The sequence below is a fragment of the Choristoneura fumiferana genome, chromosome 27 (genome assembly GCF_025370935.1).
Source record: "Choristoneura fumiferana chromosome 27, NRCan_CFum_1, whole genome shotgun sequence".
Taxonomy (NCBI): domain Eukaryota; kingdom Metazoa; phylum Arthropoda; class Insecta; order Lepidoptera; family Tortricidae; genus Choristoneura; species Choristoneura fumiferana.
In genome coordinates, this window is record NC_133498.1 from 3,670,495 (window position 1) to 3,690,804 (window position 20,310).

General features: G+C 40.3%; 1 protein-coding gene across 1 annotated transcript; it reads left to right on the forward strand.

Moving 5' to 3' along the window:
* Window positions 1-8: 8 nt before the first annotated feature.
* On the forward strand, window positions 9-20,303 carry Amt (Ammonium transporter). The gene is made up of 12 exons (XM_074108404.1): window positions 9-753; window positions 3,923-4,009; window positions 4,637-4,835; window positions 7,774-7,919; window positions 8,752-8,915; window positions 11,090-11,175; window positions 11,820-11,902; window positions 13,784-13,933; window positions 14,912-14,989; window positions 16,287-16,465; window positions 17,197-17,316; window positions 19,084-20,303. The coding sequence occupies exons 1-12, from the start codon at window positions 582-584 to the stop codon at window positions 19,486-19,488; spliced, it is 1,869 nt and encodes a 622-aa protein (XP_073964505.1). The 5' UTR covers window positions 9-581; the 3' UTR covers window positions 19,489-20,303.
* The last annotated feature ends 7 nt before the right edge of the window (window positions 20,304-20,310 follow it).

Sequence of the window (20,310 nt, forward strand, 5' to 3'; positions counted from 1 at the left end):
CCGGATTGTGCGAGCACCATCATTTGTTTTTGTCAGCAATTCGATCCAGGATTTGGATTTCAAAACGAAGCAGATGAAACGAAATGTTTGCAGACGTGTTGTTTAAGTAAATTTAAGTTTTTATAGTGTAGCTGGCAGTATACCCGTTCAGTAGATGAAAAAAAGTGTGTAAAAAATAAACGTTCAGTTTTAATTTCATGGGAGAACAGTGAAATTTTTAAATTATCTGTGCAACATTTTGAACTAGAAAATGACGAAATGTGAGCAAGTAGGCGTCAGTCGAAGTTCGCATTAAAAAAGTGAGAGAAAAGAAGGAAAAAACATTTATTTATACCTGCAATTAACACATTCACGGGTTAGAAAAAAACAAACAAAAATACATAATTGCCGTTATAAATAAGTTGAAGTGCTAAGATAAAACAACCAAATATAAAACTTGTTTTGTTGGATGTGTAGCAGGTATCTAAAGTATTTTTTATCCACAATCAAAAAGCATTACAAAACCGTCAAAAAACAATCGGGCTCGAAATCCCGATCGATACAAATTCCTTCGATTTTTAAACATCAAAATCATTATCAAAATGGAGTTCAGCTGGACGAACTGGACCTCGTACACGCCGGAACCTCACATAGGACTTCGGTCGCCGAACCTCACCAACTCGAGTGTGAACCTTCAGGAGAACTTCGAGATAGATCTGGAAGACACTAACTGGATCCTCACATCTTCCTTCATCATATTTACTATGCAGACTGGTAAGTTTCCTTTATTAACCTTTTCGCTGCCACGTCAAACAAAAGACATCACCCATACACCAGACTTCTATATTGCAATGCCTAAAATTGAACCTTAACACAATTGGACGAAGGTTGCTTTTGCACTGAAGTAATGGACGTATAATATAAGTCGCTGGCGTGGAACGTGCGGTGCGTATAATATGAGTCGTTAGCGTCAAAAAGGTTAATTTGGTAATCCCGCTAATATTATAAAGGCGAAAGTTTGTAAGTCTGTTTGTTTGTTTGTAACTTTATCACGTCTAAGCGGTTAACCGATTTAGATGAAATTCAGAATACAAATAGTTCGAATTCCAAGGAAGGAGGTAGATAGCCGGGTGGAAAATTGCCTTATCATCTCTAGGGTGGAAAGTATTTTTTTTAAATTTTCGATTAGCCACGGAGTCGAAGATAATTGAGTTACGTCAGTGACGCCTTTTTTCACGTGTCGGCATGGACAGCTAGATGCACGTCGTGACCAAGGAGCTTATATACAACACTGGAGGTTGAACGCCGAACATCCGTTTGAAACAAGATATTTGATCTTTATAACGTCATGAACATATTCCATCTCTTTCTTTAGTTAGGTTAAGAAAGAAATGGAAGTCATTCGTGAAATGTGAAAGAAAGAGATGGAATATATAAATCCATTCTAATGTTATAAATGCGAAAGTGTGTGTGTTTGTATGTTTGTGTGTATGTTTGTTCGTCTTTCACGTCGAAACGGAGCGACGGATCGACGTCAATTTTGGCATAGAGATGTAGTTTATGGGCCAGAGAGTGACAGGCTACTTTTGGCAGGCGGTTAGGACCTTGTGCAAGGTCCGCCCAGATTGCTACCACCATCTTGCTCGCTAATCCTGCCGTGAAGCAGCAGTGCTTGCACTGTTGTGTTTCGGCGTGGAGAGTGAGACAGCCGGTGAAATTACTGGCACTTGAGGTATCACATCTTAGGCCTCTAGGTTGGCAACGCATCTGCAATCCCCCTGGTGTTGCAGGTGTCTATGGGCGGTGGTGATCTCTTACCATCAGGAGACCCACTTGCTCGTTTGCCATCCAGTCAAATAAAAAAAAAACTTTTTAACCCGGAAAAATGCACAGTTCCAGGAACAGCGTGCGATAACTGAATTCCACGCAGGCGAAGCCCCGGGCAAAAGCTAGTAAGTAATAATAGGTCAAACTTCTTCGTTTGGCGTTCAACCTCCAGTTTTGTATCTCTTGTTCATGACCAACTCGATTTTTTTTTATAGTCGGCCGTGGCAAGTGGCCAGTCGAAAAGGTGCCGTTGGAGGTTGGATATAAGTAAATTCAATTTATTATTATTCCTAATTTATTTTTTGTAGTATTTTACTTTCTTCGCAGTCGAAATGAAAAGTAGAGTGTCTAACTCGGGTGAAATTACCTATTTCTCCTCGAACTATTGGAAAAAAGAAATATCTCGCATGAAATGGGTCACTTTCTACCCTTGGTTATCAATCTACTATTTAATCCCGGAAAATTGCATAGTTCCCTCGGAACAGCGATAAATGAATTCTAGATGGACGGATTCGCGGGCAACAATCAGTATTGTATAAAAATACGATAGTGTGGATACTTAGGTATGAATGCAAGAGAGTTCTTATTAGGAGTATGTTGGGCTTTGTATTTTGGTATCGTATACAGGTTGGAAAAAAACTTATGGGCCCTGCAGGGAAACTGCCTCAAATCCTTTAGACAGCTCATTTTACTTTATGGAAACGTTATTTTTAACAAAAACTGCATTCAAAGATTTTCTAAAATTCGCTTGTCTCACGTGGGTATCGAACCAGCTAAAAATTAAAAAAATTAACACTTGCTATATTGAACCCCCGGCGCAAAAGAGGGGGTGTTATAAGTTTGGCCGCTGTGTATCTGTGCGTCTGTCTGTGGCACCGTAGCTCTGAAACGGCTGGACCGATTTGAATGCATTTTTTTGTTTGAAAGCAGGTTTTCTAGCGATGGTTCTTAGACATGTTTTATCAAAATCGGTTCAGCCGTTTTTGAGATATTGAACCTTGAAGTGACAAAGTCAGGGGCTACCCAACTTTTTGTTGGTTAGGTTATATAACCATAGGTACTCGATAAGATCATTGTTCAGGACAAAAATGCTTTATAAATATTTGCTACTTAGCGAAATAAAATAAAAACGTAAATTTAATTTAATTACTTTATAATTTTACTTTATCATCAATTCCAATACGAAGAACACATAAGCGCTACCCTTTAACTTTAAGCTTAAAATAAAACTATCAACAGAAAGCGTGGTAGGGTAGAGCGCAGAGCAAGCGGAGGATTGCTCAAATCTTGAATCTTTTGAGTTTCATTTGACTGCTAACTTAGCAGTAGGTAACGCTAAGATTTTTACCACATTTGAATAAAATTTTCACGGGTGTTTTTCAAAAAACGCTGCCACTAGTTTTTCACTAAGTTCTAGAATAGATTTTCCGAAAACAATGATGCTACGAGTAGGTACAATGTATCCTACGCATGACGCATCGTATGCGCACCGTTTTTATCGCATGCTCTCCACACCGCCGCTTAAAATACGCAAACGGTGCGGAATCGCAGTGACGTGCCATAAACGTTACGACTTTTGTTCGGTAAAGTCCGACGTTTACGGCACGTCACTGCGATTCCGTATTTTAAACAGCGGTGTGGAGAGCCATGCTCTCCGGTCTCTCATTTATCGCTCTCCCGTGGGAATGGAACTGAATTGAATTGAAATTGTTTATTAAAAAAATAAAAAAATTATTTACACATAAATAAGTTAGTAAGCGCTGAAATTACGTCTAGGTTTTAGTAAACAATAAACCGATATACTACGTATAGGTACACTTTTGGCTCAATATAAAACAAATGTGCAGATCTAATTAGAACACTGAGTACCTAAACATAATACAATATCATGCTAATTCATAAATAAATTATGCAATGCTTCGGGATAAAAACTATCCTATGTCCTTCCCCGTAACTCAAACTATCTGTACACCGATTTTCACCTAAATCGGTTCAGCGGTTAAACGTGAAGAGGTAACAAACAAAGAGGTTACAAACTTTCGCATTTACTCGTATAATATTAGTAGGATTAAACAAAGTATTGTGTACGAATAAAAAGCTATAACTGTTGTGCCAGGGTTCGGTATGCTGGAATCCGGATGCGTCTCCATAAAGAACGAAGCTAACATCATGATGAAGAATCTAGCAGATATCTCTCTTGGTGGTGAGTCAGCCTCGATAGTATCCTACGCTTAATCTGGTTTTCATTAGTAGATATTGATGAGAAGGCAGGTGTTTTGCAGGTGGTAGGACCTTGTGCAAGGTCCGGCCGGATTGCTACCACCATCTTGCTCGCTAATCCTGCCGTGAAGCAGTGGTTTCGGCGTGGAGAGTAAGACAGCCGGTGAAATTACTGGCACTTGAGGTATCCCATCTTAGGCCTCTAGGTTGGCAACGCATCTGCAATACCCCTGGTGTTGCAGAAGTTTATGGGCGGTTGTGATCTCTTACCATCAGGAGATCCACTTGCTCGTTTGCCATCCAGTCGAATATAAAAAAAAGGTTCATTAGGCTTGGGTGTAGATTAGTATTGGGGAGAGATGGGTGAAAAATGTGAATTTGGAGTTTCATAATTGTGAAAAGTCAAAATGTAAGTTGGTCATACATAAACATAATATTTTGTTTCTTAAAACTCTGTCTTTTTTAATCCATTGTTAAGTGTTCAAGAATTGTTATAAAACAAACCTAACCTAACGTATTGAGTGAAATACTGGATCATTTGAAAATTGCTGAAAAATTATCACATATAGTATATCATGGGACAGCAAAGTTATTGTTCAAACATTCGCAGGCCTTACCTACTGGATCTTCGGTTACGGGATGTCCTTCGGCCAGGGCCCCTACTCGAACCCGTTCGTGGGCGTGGGCGACTTCCTGGTGGACCCACCGGTGGGCGACGCGCTCATGGGCCCCGTGTTCGCTTCCTTCCTGTTCCAGTTGTCGTTTGCGACCACTGCTACTACCATCGTCAGTGGAGCTATGGCCGAGAGGTGAGTTTGAGGGTTGCTGGGATAATGTGCGAGAAAAGGGAAGTGGACGTAGGAAAATATGCAAAAAGCGACGAATGGGAAATACCTAGGGATGGTGAACGGACGGGTTGGAAGCAAAATATTGCGTCTTTCGACAAAATAATACAAACAAACAAGTAGCAAGCAAAAGAATGGCTACTGCCGAAAGCTCTCACCTGAGGGCTCCTCGCCTGTTGTGGGGCAGGATCTTAGGGGGTCGGTAACGGGCACCGTTGGCTCGAAGTCTTCAGCTCCTCCAGAATTACTGTCAACTCTTACCTCTGGTGTCGCACTTAGCCTGATCTGAAGGCTGTGCAAGGAGTCTTCCGCAGCAGCACTGAGCTTACGTTAATTTAAAACCACTTGTTAAAGAAAGGCTTGCAGAGTTCGGACAGCGTAACGGCTGCAAAATTGTGGTTACTTTAAAAAATACGAAAAAATAGTAGTAGTAGTAGTTTATGGGCCAGAGAGTGACAGGCTACTTTTGGCAGGCGGTTAGGACCTTGTGCAAGGTCCGCCCAGATTGCTACCACCATCTTGCTCGCTAATCCTGCCGTGAAGCAGCAGTGCTTGCACTGTTTGTGTTTCGGCGTGGAGAGTGAGACAGCCGGTGAAATTACTGGCACTTGAGGTATCACATCTTAGGCCTCTAGGTTGGCAACGCATCTGCAACCCCCCTGGTGTTGCAGGTGTCTATGGGCGGTGGTGATCTCTTACCATCAGGAGACCCACTTGCTCGTTTGCCATCCAGTCAAATAAAAAAAAAACTTTTTAACCCGGAAAAATGCACAGTTCCAGGAACAGCGTGCGATAACTGAATTCCACGCAGGCGAAGCCCCGGGCAAAAGCTAGTAAGTAATAATAGGTCAAACTTCTTCGTTTGGCGTTCAACCTCCAGTTTTGTATCTCTTGTTCATGACCAACTCGATTTTTTTTTATAGTCGGCCGTGGCAAGTGGCTTATTACTACACGTGGCATATTACTTACACAGATTTCACTATGAGAGCTATAAAATCGATGGCAGAGCTATCAGTGTTGATGCTTGCTTGTCCTACCCAGCCCAGGGCCCAAGTGGGTCATGAATCATGAACCCCATGACTCTCCATCCTTGGATCCAACCTTGGTGCTCGTATATGTACGGTGTATACCTAAGTACTCTGCAAAATTACAGCTTTCTGCACAAGCTCCAAGCTAAGCTACGGACGGACGGTGGAAGGACATGGCTAAAGCTTGAAACGTACAGACAGCGTGGCGCGTATTCTATGCTGATATAATATCATGATAGCTAGAATATTACAATCAGTACCGCCTCCACGCCGCGCCGCACCGCTCCGCCACCGCTGTCAGTGCGTCTCAAGCTTTGTTATACATAGGATAACGGAACTGTAAAATAACTATGGAAATTTAAACCAAGAGTAATTTCTCCTACTAATTAAAGCGAGAGTATTTCCCACTGACTTTGTATTGTGAAATTCAAAACGTGCACCGATTAGAGAACTCATTAAGTCAAGTGATTAGTTTCCTTTACTGAAACATATTTTTTATTGCTCATTTAGTTTTATGCCTTTGAAATTGTACACACAATGTTAATCCATCATCGTCATCTCGGCCATTATTCGACCCGCTGCTAGACACAGGCCTCTCCACAGAACTAAATGGCTTGGGCCGTTGTTTCCACGCAGGCCCAGTGCAGATTCAAAACTTTACACACACCATTAAATTTCTTCGCAGGGGTGCAGATTTCGGTGTTTTCCTTCACCATAAAGGTCTGCTAAATCTGGATTAATTTTAAACATCTTGTGTTGTATCGTCCGTGTCGTGCCCGGTTTAAGAATAGGACGTAAAAGGCGACTAAGAGATCTGAGGCCGTATTGCCTAACAACTAAGTCTAAGTCTGCTCACACTTCTGTATAAGACTGTTTGTTTCTTATCAATAAAAAAAAAGTTTCTGACGCTCGCGATCGCAATCAAATGACAGTTTTAGTTTTTTTTATTTATTCCTCTTAATGGCGGCCATAGGGCTTGGGCCAATGTCAGTTAAATTAAAGATACCTAAATATATTCGTCTTATTCACGTTGTACGGGGATTGTAGTTTTTGCAACTTGATAGCAAAATTCCAGAAACCACGCGGAGACCACTTGCGCATTGAAAAATGACAGACACGAGAGCAATATAGAATTTTGTGATCTCTGTTACTGTTAAGGTTAATCGCCGCATAAAACACTATCAAAATTATACTTCATCTAGTCAAAGAAGCAGAAATACCAAAATTAGATTATCGTCTCGAATCCCAGTTTTAGTATGAATTAACTAAAAGAAATTTTCTTGCTCACCCGCGACCTTACGATAGCTAAGCTTATGCAAAACACGCGTGTTCATGCAGTTCCTCCACCTCCACACTGTAAGAACACACACAAATCACATAAACCCATCTATCACCACCACCACACCCCACTGACGCGTTTCGAACTCAACCAGAGCTCATCTTCAGAGTAACACTACCGTACACCATGCTACCAGTTGTTAGACTAACAAACCACAACCACCGTTTTTATTTGTCACTGTAACTCCCCAAGTACCCACATTTGTTTTATCAAACAAAACAAAACTACCCACAAATTATAAATTTTTTTTTTAAATTCTTTTTTTCAAAAAAGCTATCGTAAGGTCGCGGGTGAGCAAGGAAATTATTTTAGTTCATTGATATGCTAAGTAACGCCTGATTCAATAAATTAAAGTTTTTGTATGCGAAATCTAACATTTGATTGCGATCACGAGCGTCAGAAACGTTAGGCATACGGCCTCAGGTCTCTTAGTCGCCCTAAGAATGACATGACAGTGCTTTGAATCCTTTTCGTTAAACTACGTCCGTCTTCTCTCTTACTTTCTTCTTATTTCATCTCCCTTATTGTCTCACAGATGCAACTTCAAGGCGTACTGTCTCTTCTCGTTCCTCAACACCATCGTGTACTGCGTACCGGCCGGGTGGGTGTGGGGATCCCACGGCTTCCTGAACCGGCTGGGCGCCGTGGACATTGCCGGATCCGGGCCCGTTCATCTTATAGGTAAATAATTAAAAAATATCTAATTATCTAAACTATCTAATGAACGATCTCACAACTATCCGCGCAGACATTTCCTATGTAACAGAGTAGTCAAAATATGGAACAAACTATCTATGTAGGTAGTCTCTCAAACTAGGTGACCTACCAGAATTTTGATAAAATTAAAAACTAGCTAGACTAACACGTTAGCGCAGTACAAAGAATATTTACTTGTCGGCATGTACCTAATCAGTTGCCCCATCTACGTCTGATAATATAAATGGTGTAGGTCGTCAACGACCCTAGCACCAACTAGTCATCTAGTCATGGGCTGTGTAGTGTGTAACACTAAAAATAATTAGTTCATCTCACCTTGCTAGAATGAACTATTCTCATCTTCTTTCTTAGTACATGTAGAATATGATCAAATAGCTTAATTTACCTAGTAAAACTATGGGCACGTATCTGGATATCGAAAATTGAAATATCGATAGTTATAATATCGACGTTCAAAATATCAAACCTAACCTAACCTACTATCGATATTTTGACCGTCGACTTTTTAACACTACTTAGGTAAATTACTGGTTAACTTTTCTTGTTATCGTATTCTCTCGCGTACTCTCCGATCGTAGGTTCTGAAACTTATTTGATCCCTTTTAGATTATCTTCTTGCTCCCTTTTTTATTTTACGGAGTAAGTACTTAACGACGCCTAATTTTCTTTGAGGGTTCTATTACTCGTACATATAATAGAGCTTTTTCGTCCACGTTGAGCAACCGTGCTAGATAGAGGCTATAATTATGCTATGAATAAATTGTGAACATGGATTTATAATAAGCCTTTGATACAGGTGGTTCGTCAGCCTTCGCGTCAGCGCTGATGCTGGGGCCGCGACTGGGTCGTTATGCGAAGGGTACCGCTCCTTTACCCTTGGGGAACCCTGTCAATGCTGTCATGGGGACCTTTGTGCTGTGGTGGGGGTGGCTGGCGTTCAACTCTGGGAGTACCTATGGGGTGAGTTTTCGGGCTACTAGTGTTTAAAGGCTATGGGTTCACTGAGAGTTATGTTAACATTACAAACAAGAAGTTTGTCTGTGTTTATGTTTGTTAAGTTGTCTTTCTAGAGCGGCTAGTCGGATATGGATGATATTTAATGTGTAAATATATAGCTGGAACTCTAATGTTACCTATAGGTTACGCACGTCGAACCTTTGACAGCTCTTTCGATTTCTGCTTGTGTTTGCGTGAAAACATTTATGATTTTGAAATGTTTGCGCGCATGTGAGTGCCCCCTGTTACGTGCATATTTGTTTATTTCTATATAATGAGTTGCTAACTGACTTTTCTTAGATTTGTAGCCACTCTTGATTTTTTATTGAGTGTTCGTCTACTGCATTTCGCCCGCGTACGCCAAAACAATAATTAACGATTCAATAAAACGTGTTTAGTGTCCTGTCTCGACCTGCAAATCTCAATGGATTTGACCTCAGTCGTGAAAAAAGCAATAGCATTCATCGAAAAGTTAGCATCATTAGTAGTACATTTTTTATCATATTTTGGACTGATTTCATCGACATGGGAAGCCCAGTGATGCCACCAAAGGCGAGCTTGTTTATTTCTATTTATACTAATGCGTTTTTACAACTCTAAGCCGCCACTTGATTTTGTAAATTCACTTTACTTAATTACTTAGGTAGGTACCTACATCATTAGACTGACGAAGTTATGCAAACAGGAACCAACCCACACCTCCCCCCAAAGTCTAGATCAGTAAGCAACAAGTTACTAAACTTCTATCAACTCGATAGAGTGCATTTTAGTAACTTGTTGCATACTTATCTCAATTTTGGGGGGAGGTGTGGGTTGATTCCTGTTTGCATAACTAGATGTCGTTATAGTCATGTGTTTATTGCTATCAAATTCGTCCATTAATTATTTGACGTCCGCTGTTGGACATAGGCCTCATAGAAGAGTTTATTTATATATTTGTTTGTTTGTTACGATTTCACATTTAAAGAAGGTACTCAACTGATCGTGATGAAATTTTGTATACAGATGTTTAAAGACCTGAGAAGGATGTAAGTACGTAGTTTTAACCCGAAAAATCGTACAGTTCCCACGGACGCGCGGTACACGAATTCTCAAGATAACACGCAGAAAAATGAAAAAAGTCGACAACCCAAGTCATATATGAAAAGTAACACAGTATGTATGTACCTACCTAGTTTTAATTGCACAATTATTTAGATTTACTTAAAAACCAAAAGAAAAACTTTTATAGTTACTTACCTACCTAGGTACTTACTATTAAATTAAACCCGACATCGCAAAATCATTATGGGTGGGTAGACAATACTATCTCTCTTTACATAGATTTAAATAATTTCAAAGTCAACGATAAGTGATTCCGAGGTAAACAATTGAATAAAAGATGTACTGGCCACTTTAACCACCAATTAGCCTAATTACACTATTTACGAATGTTATGCGACTCATTCGAGCGATTTAACGTAAACGGCAGCCATATTGTATTGAATGACAGCAATTTTCCCGCGCACGCGAATGTGTTTTTCTAAAATGGTGCGGGATCAGGAATTGTTCATAAGTAGGTAGTATACAGCCAATTGAGTAGATATTGTTTTTTTTAAACACTGACCGCGGAGCTACTTAGTGGTAGGTAGGTACTTATGTACATATAATGCTTAGGTAGGTACGTCTTTTACAGCTTCAAACATTATGGCAAGCCAAAAGGGCAATAAGGGTATCTACTGTAACCAGGGCATTCAAGAATAAAATTTTAAGTGTGAAAGAGATTTATATATCTGTTTTAACGTTTTCTGACATTTTAACGTCATGAGAAAATCCTCGATTGTCATCTTACATCTGTACATCTTGCATAGTCACTAATATCTGACACTCAAATTTAAGCGTGCATAAATAAATGATCCTACTCTATTTCTGTGGCCGGTAGGTAGGACGTTTCAGATACTTTTGCGCGCTCTGCTGTGGCAGATATTAATGCAGACTGTACAACATCTTGTAACTAAGTATATTATCCTCCTACGGCGCCCAAGCAATTTTTTTGTTTTATGAACATGAAACTTTGTCACTTGTGAGAGATTTTGATCGATGTCACATTACAATAAGTTCTATATACCTAAAGAACGCTCGGCTCGATTCTCATTCAGGTGAGCGGTGCAAAATGGCAGTATGCAGCCAGGGCAGCCGTCATGACCATGATGGGGTCTTTTGGCGGCGGGTGCTTCGGCCTCATGTAAGCACCGTTAACATTGTACTGCATTGAGGCCTTCAGGCCTCATTTCTAATTTCTAACATAGAGAAAGGAGAAACACTAAGTACCTAACCTGTAGTCGATAGATAAGATAGGTACCTACCTAAACTAATAACAAGTTAATTGAAAATAGCTTTTTATCCCAGCCTAAATACATCCCACTGCAAGGCCCACTCTCAGGGAAGGGATTGGGAACTTCACACACACCATTGATTTTTTTCTCATGTGTGTGCAGGTTTCCTCAAGATTTTTTCCTTCACCGTAAGCTCATGATAAATTTCAAATGTAATTTCACACATTTTGAAAATAGCTATTGAACTTAAAAAAGGAAACCATCCACATTTTTTACAAAGTTGTGTAAGTATCAAATACCAGGTAGGATTTACTCACAGAGAGATCGGTTACCGTATGTGTATCTGTATCTTACTGTATATCTGTGTAGGTATCTATCAATTATATAAGTGTTTTGTACCTACTAGTTCCTACCTAATATATAGAGACATGTTGGTGTATACTTACAGTAAGTCTTTAGGTACTTATTATGAATTAATTAATGAATCATTGTGTGTAGGAATCGATTACAAAGTAATTACCTATTTCTATGTTTTAATTTATTTTATGTGCAGTTATACGATGGTTAAAAATAAAGGCAAGGCTGATGTCATGGAACTCATCAACAGCGTGCTGGGCGCGCTTGTTTCTGTCACTGGTAAGTTACAATGCGATACAATACAATACATTACGATACAATACGATACGATACAATAAGATACGATACAGCGCAATAGGTACGATACAATTCAGTAAATACAATACACATCTATTTAGTCTCTTACACGATGCCATTTCTCTAAAATAAAATATATATTACAATATGAATTTTAATCCGTTATCAGAAATCCTACTAATACTTGTTGGTTCTCCTTTAAATAAATAAATAAATGCGAAAGTTGGTGAGTATGCGTATGTGTATGCTTGTTACTTCTTCACGCTAAAACAGCTGGACGGATTTTGATGAAATTTGGTATGTAGATAGCTGGATATTTGGGATAACTCCGAATATCTGTATAGGCTACTTTTTGCCGATATTCCCATATATCGGGATAAAACCTTGAAATCTCAACCGCGGGGTCGTTAAATTTAGCACGGTTGGTTTTAATGTAGGTAACGTCACTAAATTAATTAGATCGGTTTTGTGTGCGTAAAGTTTTTTTTTTGCGTATGGTATCACTGTTTTACGCAATTAATTGATAGGTAACAAATTGCATAAGTATAATGATTATCCATGTATACTTAATGAAATCTTAATGTCTAAGCTTTTCTTGGCATCTTTTTGTATTCAATTCGCATTTGCCAGGGAGCATGGCAGTACAACTGACAAGGAAGTTGACTGTCCGACAGTCTGCTTTTCATGGTCCGATGTCGCATGAAAAAAAAAGAATGATTGGCTTATGCACTTGTCCGTCGTCCGATTTTTCACGGTCCTAAGTGGCATGAATAATACCTACATATTTGGTCTATGATAATACTGATCGCGGACGCAGTGCCAAGCATAAACATGGTTTTCATTGCTGCAGGGCTACTCCGAAACTCGAAACTCGAAGTTCGTGTCGTGCGGTTCCTCTGGCACACTATTTAATACCAGAGCGAGAGGGACCGCACGACACGAACTTCGAGTTTTGAGTTTCGGAGTAGCCCTGCTGTCATCGCGGACCGGGAAAAAACGGTCCTGAATGGGGAAAAGTAAAATGTCGGACGGTAAAATTACGTACAGTGCACAAACAAGTATATGCATTTATGGCGTGCTATATCGGACCTTAAAAAATCGGACTGCATACTGGACAGCAAAATTCCTTGTAGCTACCTAGAGCAAAATCGCCCTAACTATTCGTTCGTAGTATACCTTCGACAGCTGCCTGGAAAAGCAAAGATACTAAATTAAAAAAAACGGCCAAGAGCGTGTCGGACACGCTCAAAATAGGGTTCCGTAGCCATTACGAAAAATTAAGTAATATTTTTCTAAGGATTTCGTATTTTATACGGAATCTTCAATTTTAGGTATATTTTATACCTTGGGCTGCTATTTACTCTTAAACTACTAATAATTCGCAAGCAAACTTAGCCGTTATAGTTTTCCTTGAAAGTTTGATACTTACTACCATTCTGAATTTTTTCAAATTTTTCCACCCACAATTTAGATTTTATAGGGGGGGGGACGCTCGATTTTAATGAAAATTTACACTTTAAAGTTGAATATTTCGCAAACAAATCACTGAATCTTTACTGAATTTTAAAAGACCTATCCAACGATACCCCACAGCATAGGGTTGGATCAGAAAAAAAAAACACCCGCACTTTACGTCTATGGGAGGTACCCTAAAAAATATTTTTAAATTTTTTGTTGTACCATTTTGTCGGCATAGTTTACATATACATCCATGCAAAATTACAGCTTTCTAGCATTGACAGTCCCTGAGCAAAGCCGCGGACGGACAGACAGACAGACAGCCAGACGGCGAAACTATAAGGGTTCCGTTTTTGCCATTTTGGCTCCGGAACCCTAAAAATACTAACGCCATCTTGTTTCCAGCCGGATGCTTCCTCTACCGCTCTTGGGAGGCGATACTGATCGGGCTCATCGGCGCGGCCATTGCCAACATCACGACCCCACTCTTCGATAAGCTACGAGTTGATGACCCCGTGGGGGCCTCTAGTGTCCATGGGGCTTGTGGATTTTGGGGTAAATCACATTCTTCTTCTCTTTTAAGATATGGCTTTTCTGTCCTAATTAATAGGAGAATTTCACCAGTGTCAAGGTAAACTCTCTTTGAGAGGGAAGTTGTACGGTGATTGTAGTTTTTGCAACTTGATAGTAAAATTCCAGAAAACACGTGGAGACAACTTGCGCGTTAAAAATGCCAGACACGAGAGCAGTATCGAATTTTGTGATCACTGTTCACTGTTAAGGTTTATCGCCGCATAAAACACTATATAAATTATACTTCAACTAGCCAAAGAAACTGAAATAGCAAAATTAGATATTGTCTACATCCGCCTGTTCGAATGCTACAAATCGAATCCCTGTGGTAAATAACAATAACCAACAATGAGGGTTTCTTGACAGGCGTTTGTGGTTACGTCTTGCGAGCGATTTTTAAAAGCTTTTATTTACCCGCTGTTTCACCATTCATTGATTAATTTATTTGACGGATAAATGTAATGCCGTCTGTGTTTGTTTTGTTCGAATAGACGGAGACGGCATTACGTTTATCCGTCAAATAAAATTATTCAATGGGTGGTGAAACATTAATTAATTGAATCAGGATAACTCACGTCTTAAATGCTCGCCGATATAAGACGTGAGTTATGTGAGTTTATTTCGTTAAGATATATAAGTGAGTCTCGCGGTAGTTTCATGTTCAAATGTTGTACTTAGGTACCTACCTACTAACTAATACTAAGCACCTACTTACTTAGTTTTTCTCTGCATTAGATGGAAATTATCAGTAGTTACAATGTTAGCGGTGCTTACAGGAGGCGATAACCGAATTCCACACGGACGAAGCCGCGGGAAAAAGCGAGTATAAAATAAAATACACAATACGACAAATAACATTAAAATTTACATATTTTGTGCACGAAAAGGTCCTGCCTCAGCATAAATGCGCCCCCTCTTTGTGCTTCAGGGTTAAGAAATAATCACCGTGTTCATTTTCAGGGGTCTTGGCTGTGGGTCTGTTCGCGGACAATCCCATTCCGATGGACACCACCAAAGGGAGATCCGGGTTATTTAAAGGTACAATCTCCTCTCCCTTTCTGACGTGACCTCCTCTCACGTTCCGAATCAGCACCCATCTAACCATCTAACATTCAATATAGGTTCATCACCATCATGTCAGCCGAAAGACGTCCACTGCTGGACATACTTAGGCCTTCACCAAGGCTCTCCACCAGAACAGTCTTGAGCTTTCCTCATCCACCGCGATCCCGCAATCTTAACCAGGTCGTTGCTCCATCTTGTTGGAGGCCTACCGACTGCAGGTCTCAAGTCATTTCCCGGTCCGCGGACGCTATTCTAGACCTTCAGACCCCATCGGCCATCAGTCCTGCGAGCAATGTACCCGCCCACTGCCACTTCAGTTTCCCAATTCTTCGGGCTATGTCGGTAACCTTAGTTCTACTGCGGATATCATCATTTCTGATTCTATCCGGCAGAGAAACCCAGAGTATAAGTAGACCTCTCCATAGCTCTCTGAGTGATTGAGCTTCCTCATGACGGCCATCGTTAGCGCCCACGTCTCAGATCCGTTTGTCATCACTGGCAACACACTGGTCAAAGACTGTTGATTTAAAGCACTGCGGTAATTTGGACAAAGGAAAGGGGTTAAATTTATAATAATACAAAAGGGATGTCCCCAAGTTCCTACCTAACCGCTTGTCTATAAAAGAGTTTTGCCACACTTGTTCGAACCCCGGCTCGACCTCTGAGTTTGTCGACATTACATTTGAAGTTTGCCACGAGCTTTACGGTGAAGGAAAACATCGTGACGAAACCTGTGCAAACCTGCGAAGCATTTTAATGTGAAGTTCCCAATTCGCACTGGGCCCGCGTGGGAACTACGGCCCAAGCCCTCTTATTCTGAGAGGCCTGTGCCCAGCAGTGGGACGTATATAGGCTGGGATGATGATGATGATGAAATCAATTTCTTGACTTAAATCGCTAAATCTCTGGTTAGTACAAGAAATGTCAGGAAGTTCACGGTGATATGTCAGAGGGGGGGGCAAATAAGATTTTTTTAGGTCAGATCGCCCGCGCTTGTTTTGTCATACACACTACACAAAGACACCTACATGAAACACAAGGTATATGTAGTGTGTAGGGGCAAACACCCGCAAGGGATCCTGCTTCATAGGTAAACGGGATATAATATATTGTAGAACATACAATTTTCAGGGGGGGGCAGCTGCCCTCCCCTGTATGTCAGGCGTACGCCCATGTATGTCAGGATTTCATTTTGTTCATATATCTACCTAGGTACTTACGTTTTGCTACACTTTGTATCCATCATCAGCAAAATCTTTCATCCTCGCAGGCGGCGGCTGGTACCTTCTAGGAGTGCAAGGCCTGACAGGCGTCTGTCTGATGGCCTGGGGTTCCCTGGTGACGATGGCGCTGCTCTGGCTCATCGACCAAGTCCTGCCCATCCGTATGGATCCATACGACGAGCTGCTCGGTGCTGATCTCACGGAGCACAGGATCCGGCATGGACAGGTGACATAAACCAGGGAAACAAGGGAAGACTCCTTGGATTGGTACTCATGGGCGGTGGGTGATGATTTACAAGTGATTGTAATCTTAACATTTTGAACATGAAACTACCGTGAGACTCGCTCATATTAAATATAATGACCCGGATAACTCACGTCTTAAATCACAATCGTTGTGGACGAAATGTTTCCACAAGGGTATCGGAGCACATACGCAGTATGAGGAAACAGGACGACAAGGAGTCTGCTGTGGCCGAGCACTCAATGAACTCGGATTCGACGCACTATATCAGATTTGATAAGGTATCTGTACTTGCGAGAGAGAAATTTTTCATTCCGCGGAAAGTGCGTGAAGCAATCGAGATTAGTCGTCGGCCGAATTTCAACCGGGATAGTGGTTGGACGGTACCTCCGAGTTGGAAAACGGTGTTAAATACTCGTGCTGCGTCATCGGTGTGTGTGAACGTACCTTTACAGAGCGATGTTGTTGTGTGCTACCCTACATTTGACAGTTGTAATGATGATGAAAACGCGGGTAGTTGTGTGCCGGTGTCAGTTTCGTCGGGTAGTCGCGCGAGCAGAGCGGCGGCGTGTTGCAGCAGCCGCTGAGTCGCGTTGCTCCGAAGACGAAGGGCTACGGATTAGCCCGAAACATGTCGAGCTAAACTCGATTTAAGACGTGAGTTATCCGGGTCATTATATTTAATATGTAATCTTAACATGTTGTTTCCTAAGGTCGGCGTATCGCGGGCAGTGTCTGCTCTGCGCCCTTACCACCGTTCAAACAGCATTGAAGAGATCGGCGGCATTGGCGTTAATACTGGCCACAACTTGATCGTTGACAAACTGTATGAGGTAATTAATTGAATCAGGCGTTACTTTGCGGAGGTCCATATCAATGAACTAAAACAATCACTTAAGTACCAGTGATCTTACATGCAGCTCACCTTTACACTGTAAGAACACACAATCACACAAACCCAACCAGAGTTAATCCTCAGAGCAACACAACTTCGCTATGCTACCTGGCTAGTGTGAAGGTGAAGGAGCTGTATGAACACCAGGGTTCGAAAATATCCGATATATAAATATCAAAAGTTTGATATATATCCATTTTCTATGAAAGCCTTATTATTAATACTTGTAAAGTAAATACAGTAAAATTGTTTCTGCACTTTATCAATTAAGTACTTTCTTTGTAAAAAATAATAGAATAAACACAACAAAAACTTACTTACTTTCTCTGACACGACTGACGCCATTGACACAGAATAAGTAATAGTACAAGTACAGAAGCTTCACTGCCGTATAAAAGTGACGTTTAGGCATAAGAATCGTGCCTACTTTATGCTTCTCTGTCTATCGCATAATTCGTATTCATTCGAACGCGGCACGTGTAATGCTAGGGTTGCTACTTGTTGCTACTCCCGGAATACACTAGTGAAGGTTAGCAATGTCATCATCATTAGATGTCTTTTGAGCATAGTTAGATTCATTAGAGCACGATTAGGTTCATATTGCTTAACGTTACTTTTGTGATTGCAGCCACATTGTATTTGTTTTTTTTTTGTGTCAAAATTCTATTTTTCAAGCCCTCTCACCTGATACCCATATGGAACGGATTGAAAAGAAATACGCAATAGGCAATTTTTGTTGGATAAAAAAAATATACCTACTACAACTTTTCACATTTTAACGTACGTTACTGTGGTAAAATGCAGAATCTTATTGCTTTATTCTTCAACAGTAATAAAATAACGCGACAAGTAGGTAATGTTAACATGCAATTTATTCATTTTATTTACAGTCCGTCTTTTTTTACTCACACGTATACACTTATGTTTATTGTTGTTATACACACGTATGTATGTTCCGACAATCGGCTGCAATGCAGTATTTTTTTGGATACATTTTGCCAACTAAAATATGACACGCGTTTGCGACGTAAAGTGAGTCGTACTGCGTAAGAGGCGCGCGCGTGCGCCACGGGTCGGGTCAGTGCGCGGCAACCACTGAATCGCCTCAACGTTGGGGAGGCCCGGTATGTAGGTACTTGTAGCTCGGCGGCGGAATGGCGTAGTGACACCCCCCTGCCATTGACAAAGAGCATATAACCACTACGGTTTAGCCATTGACGCCGGCAAAAGTATTGCCATTAATGGACTAGAACCTACTATTAGTGAGTATCTTTTAACTACTCCAACGCTATCTACATTTGGGAAGTAGAAATACAGTAACAAAGGCCAAAAACTAGCCAAAAGTTACTTAATAATATAAAAAATTAAATCAATTTTTGTATTGATATAAGCATAAAAAAACATTTGATATATATCGGATATAATATATAACACACTTTTGCTGCATAGACGAAGCTATCGTAAGGTCGCGGCTGAGCAAAGAAATAGTAAGTACCTAGTAGTATGGACCTCCGCAGCAGCCCCTCCACCTCCACACTGTAAGAACACACACACACACACACACAATGAAACAAAACTGACTATCACCACACACACACACAACGCTGACGCGTTTCAAACTCAACCAGAGCTCATCTCACGGCTCACTCTCCCACCCATTTAAGCACAAGATTTTCATATCAAGCTAAAAAACTATCTTTTACAGGCACATCTACGCAAGAGCCAAAAGAAATCCAGCGGCCTGCAGTTCTTCAAAAATCACGCTTTCGACGTCTCACCAGAAGAACCGCCAAAATCAAAATTCAGGTCCAACGGTTTCTTGAATAAACGTCCTGGCAACCCTAAAAATGAACTACATAGAGCACTTGACTCTATGGTCCACGAATTAAATGGCGACGATTTAAAAAATAAAGAGAGCGGGAACGTCGAAGAAGGTATGACAGCTAAAGCCCCGCCCGAGGTACGAGGAAAGAAACTTAGAGAGTTGTCTGCTACAGAATTACAAGATTTGGAAGAAATTAATGCGAATGAAGATAGATTTCGGCATAGGTTTAGTGGAGAGGATTATAAAGAAGACTTGAAAAGGGCTAATGTGGCGTGGATTGACTAAACTCGTACACTAATAGGTTATTCGTAAAGTACGTCACACATTTATGGGGGGGCGGTCAGGCGGTTTATGACACAGGAGAACAAAATAATTGAATTTTTATAGCAGCAGGTGCGTGTAACAAGCACAGATGGGCTTTAATTGATTAATATTTTAATGAACTATAATCAATCGATTGAACAATCAATCGTCACATTAAATTAATCGATGGAGTATTCGAACAAGTTTGATTAATCTTCATTTCAATCGACAAATTTTCACGATTTAAATCTCTATTAAAAAATGGAACACGCACGTTACAAAAGTTAAATATGTCTTGTCATGTTTATAGTATGTATGCTAATGTATGCCGTGGGATATTTATTACAAATAACATCTATTTATTCGTAACATTAATCGAAAGAAAATTAAACAAATTAATTAATTGATTTAAAATGTAGTCGCTGGTAATTAATCGACGAGTAATTTAATCGTGACTAAATTAGTCGAAAGTCTTACGACTAACATTAATCAATCGTCATTTTAAATCGCTAATCACGTACATTTTGCCTATCTCTGACGTAACAAGGGGGGCAGGAGGTGGTTAAAATTGGTGTGACTTACTTTATGGATGACCCCTAACAGCAAATGCACTAGCGTTATATAATTGCACAAATTTAGGGTGTAAGTATGAGCTAGATGAATTGATATTTTTATAGCCTGTTTTTAATTAATATTTTGACTTTAATTAAATAAACAGCTATTGTAATATTATAGGTAATTCGTATTTAAGCTTGACTATTAAATGATCAACATAATAAAAACACTTTATTTACTTATTTCATT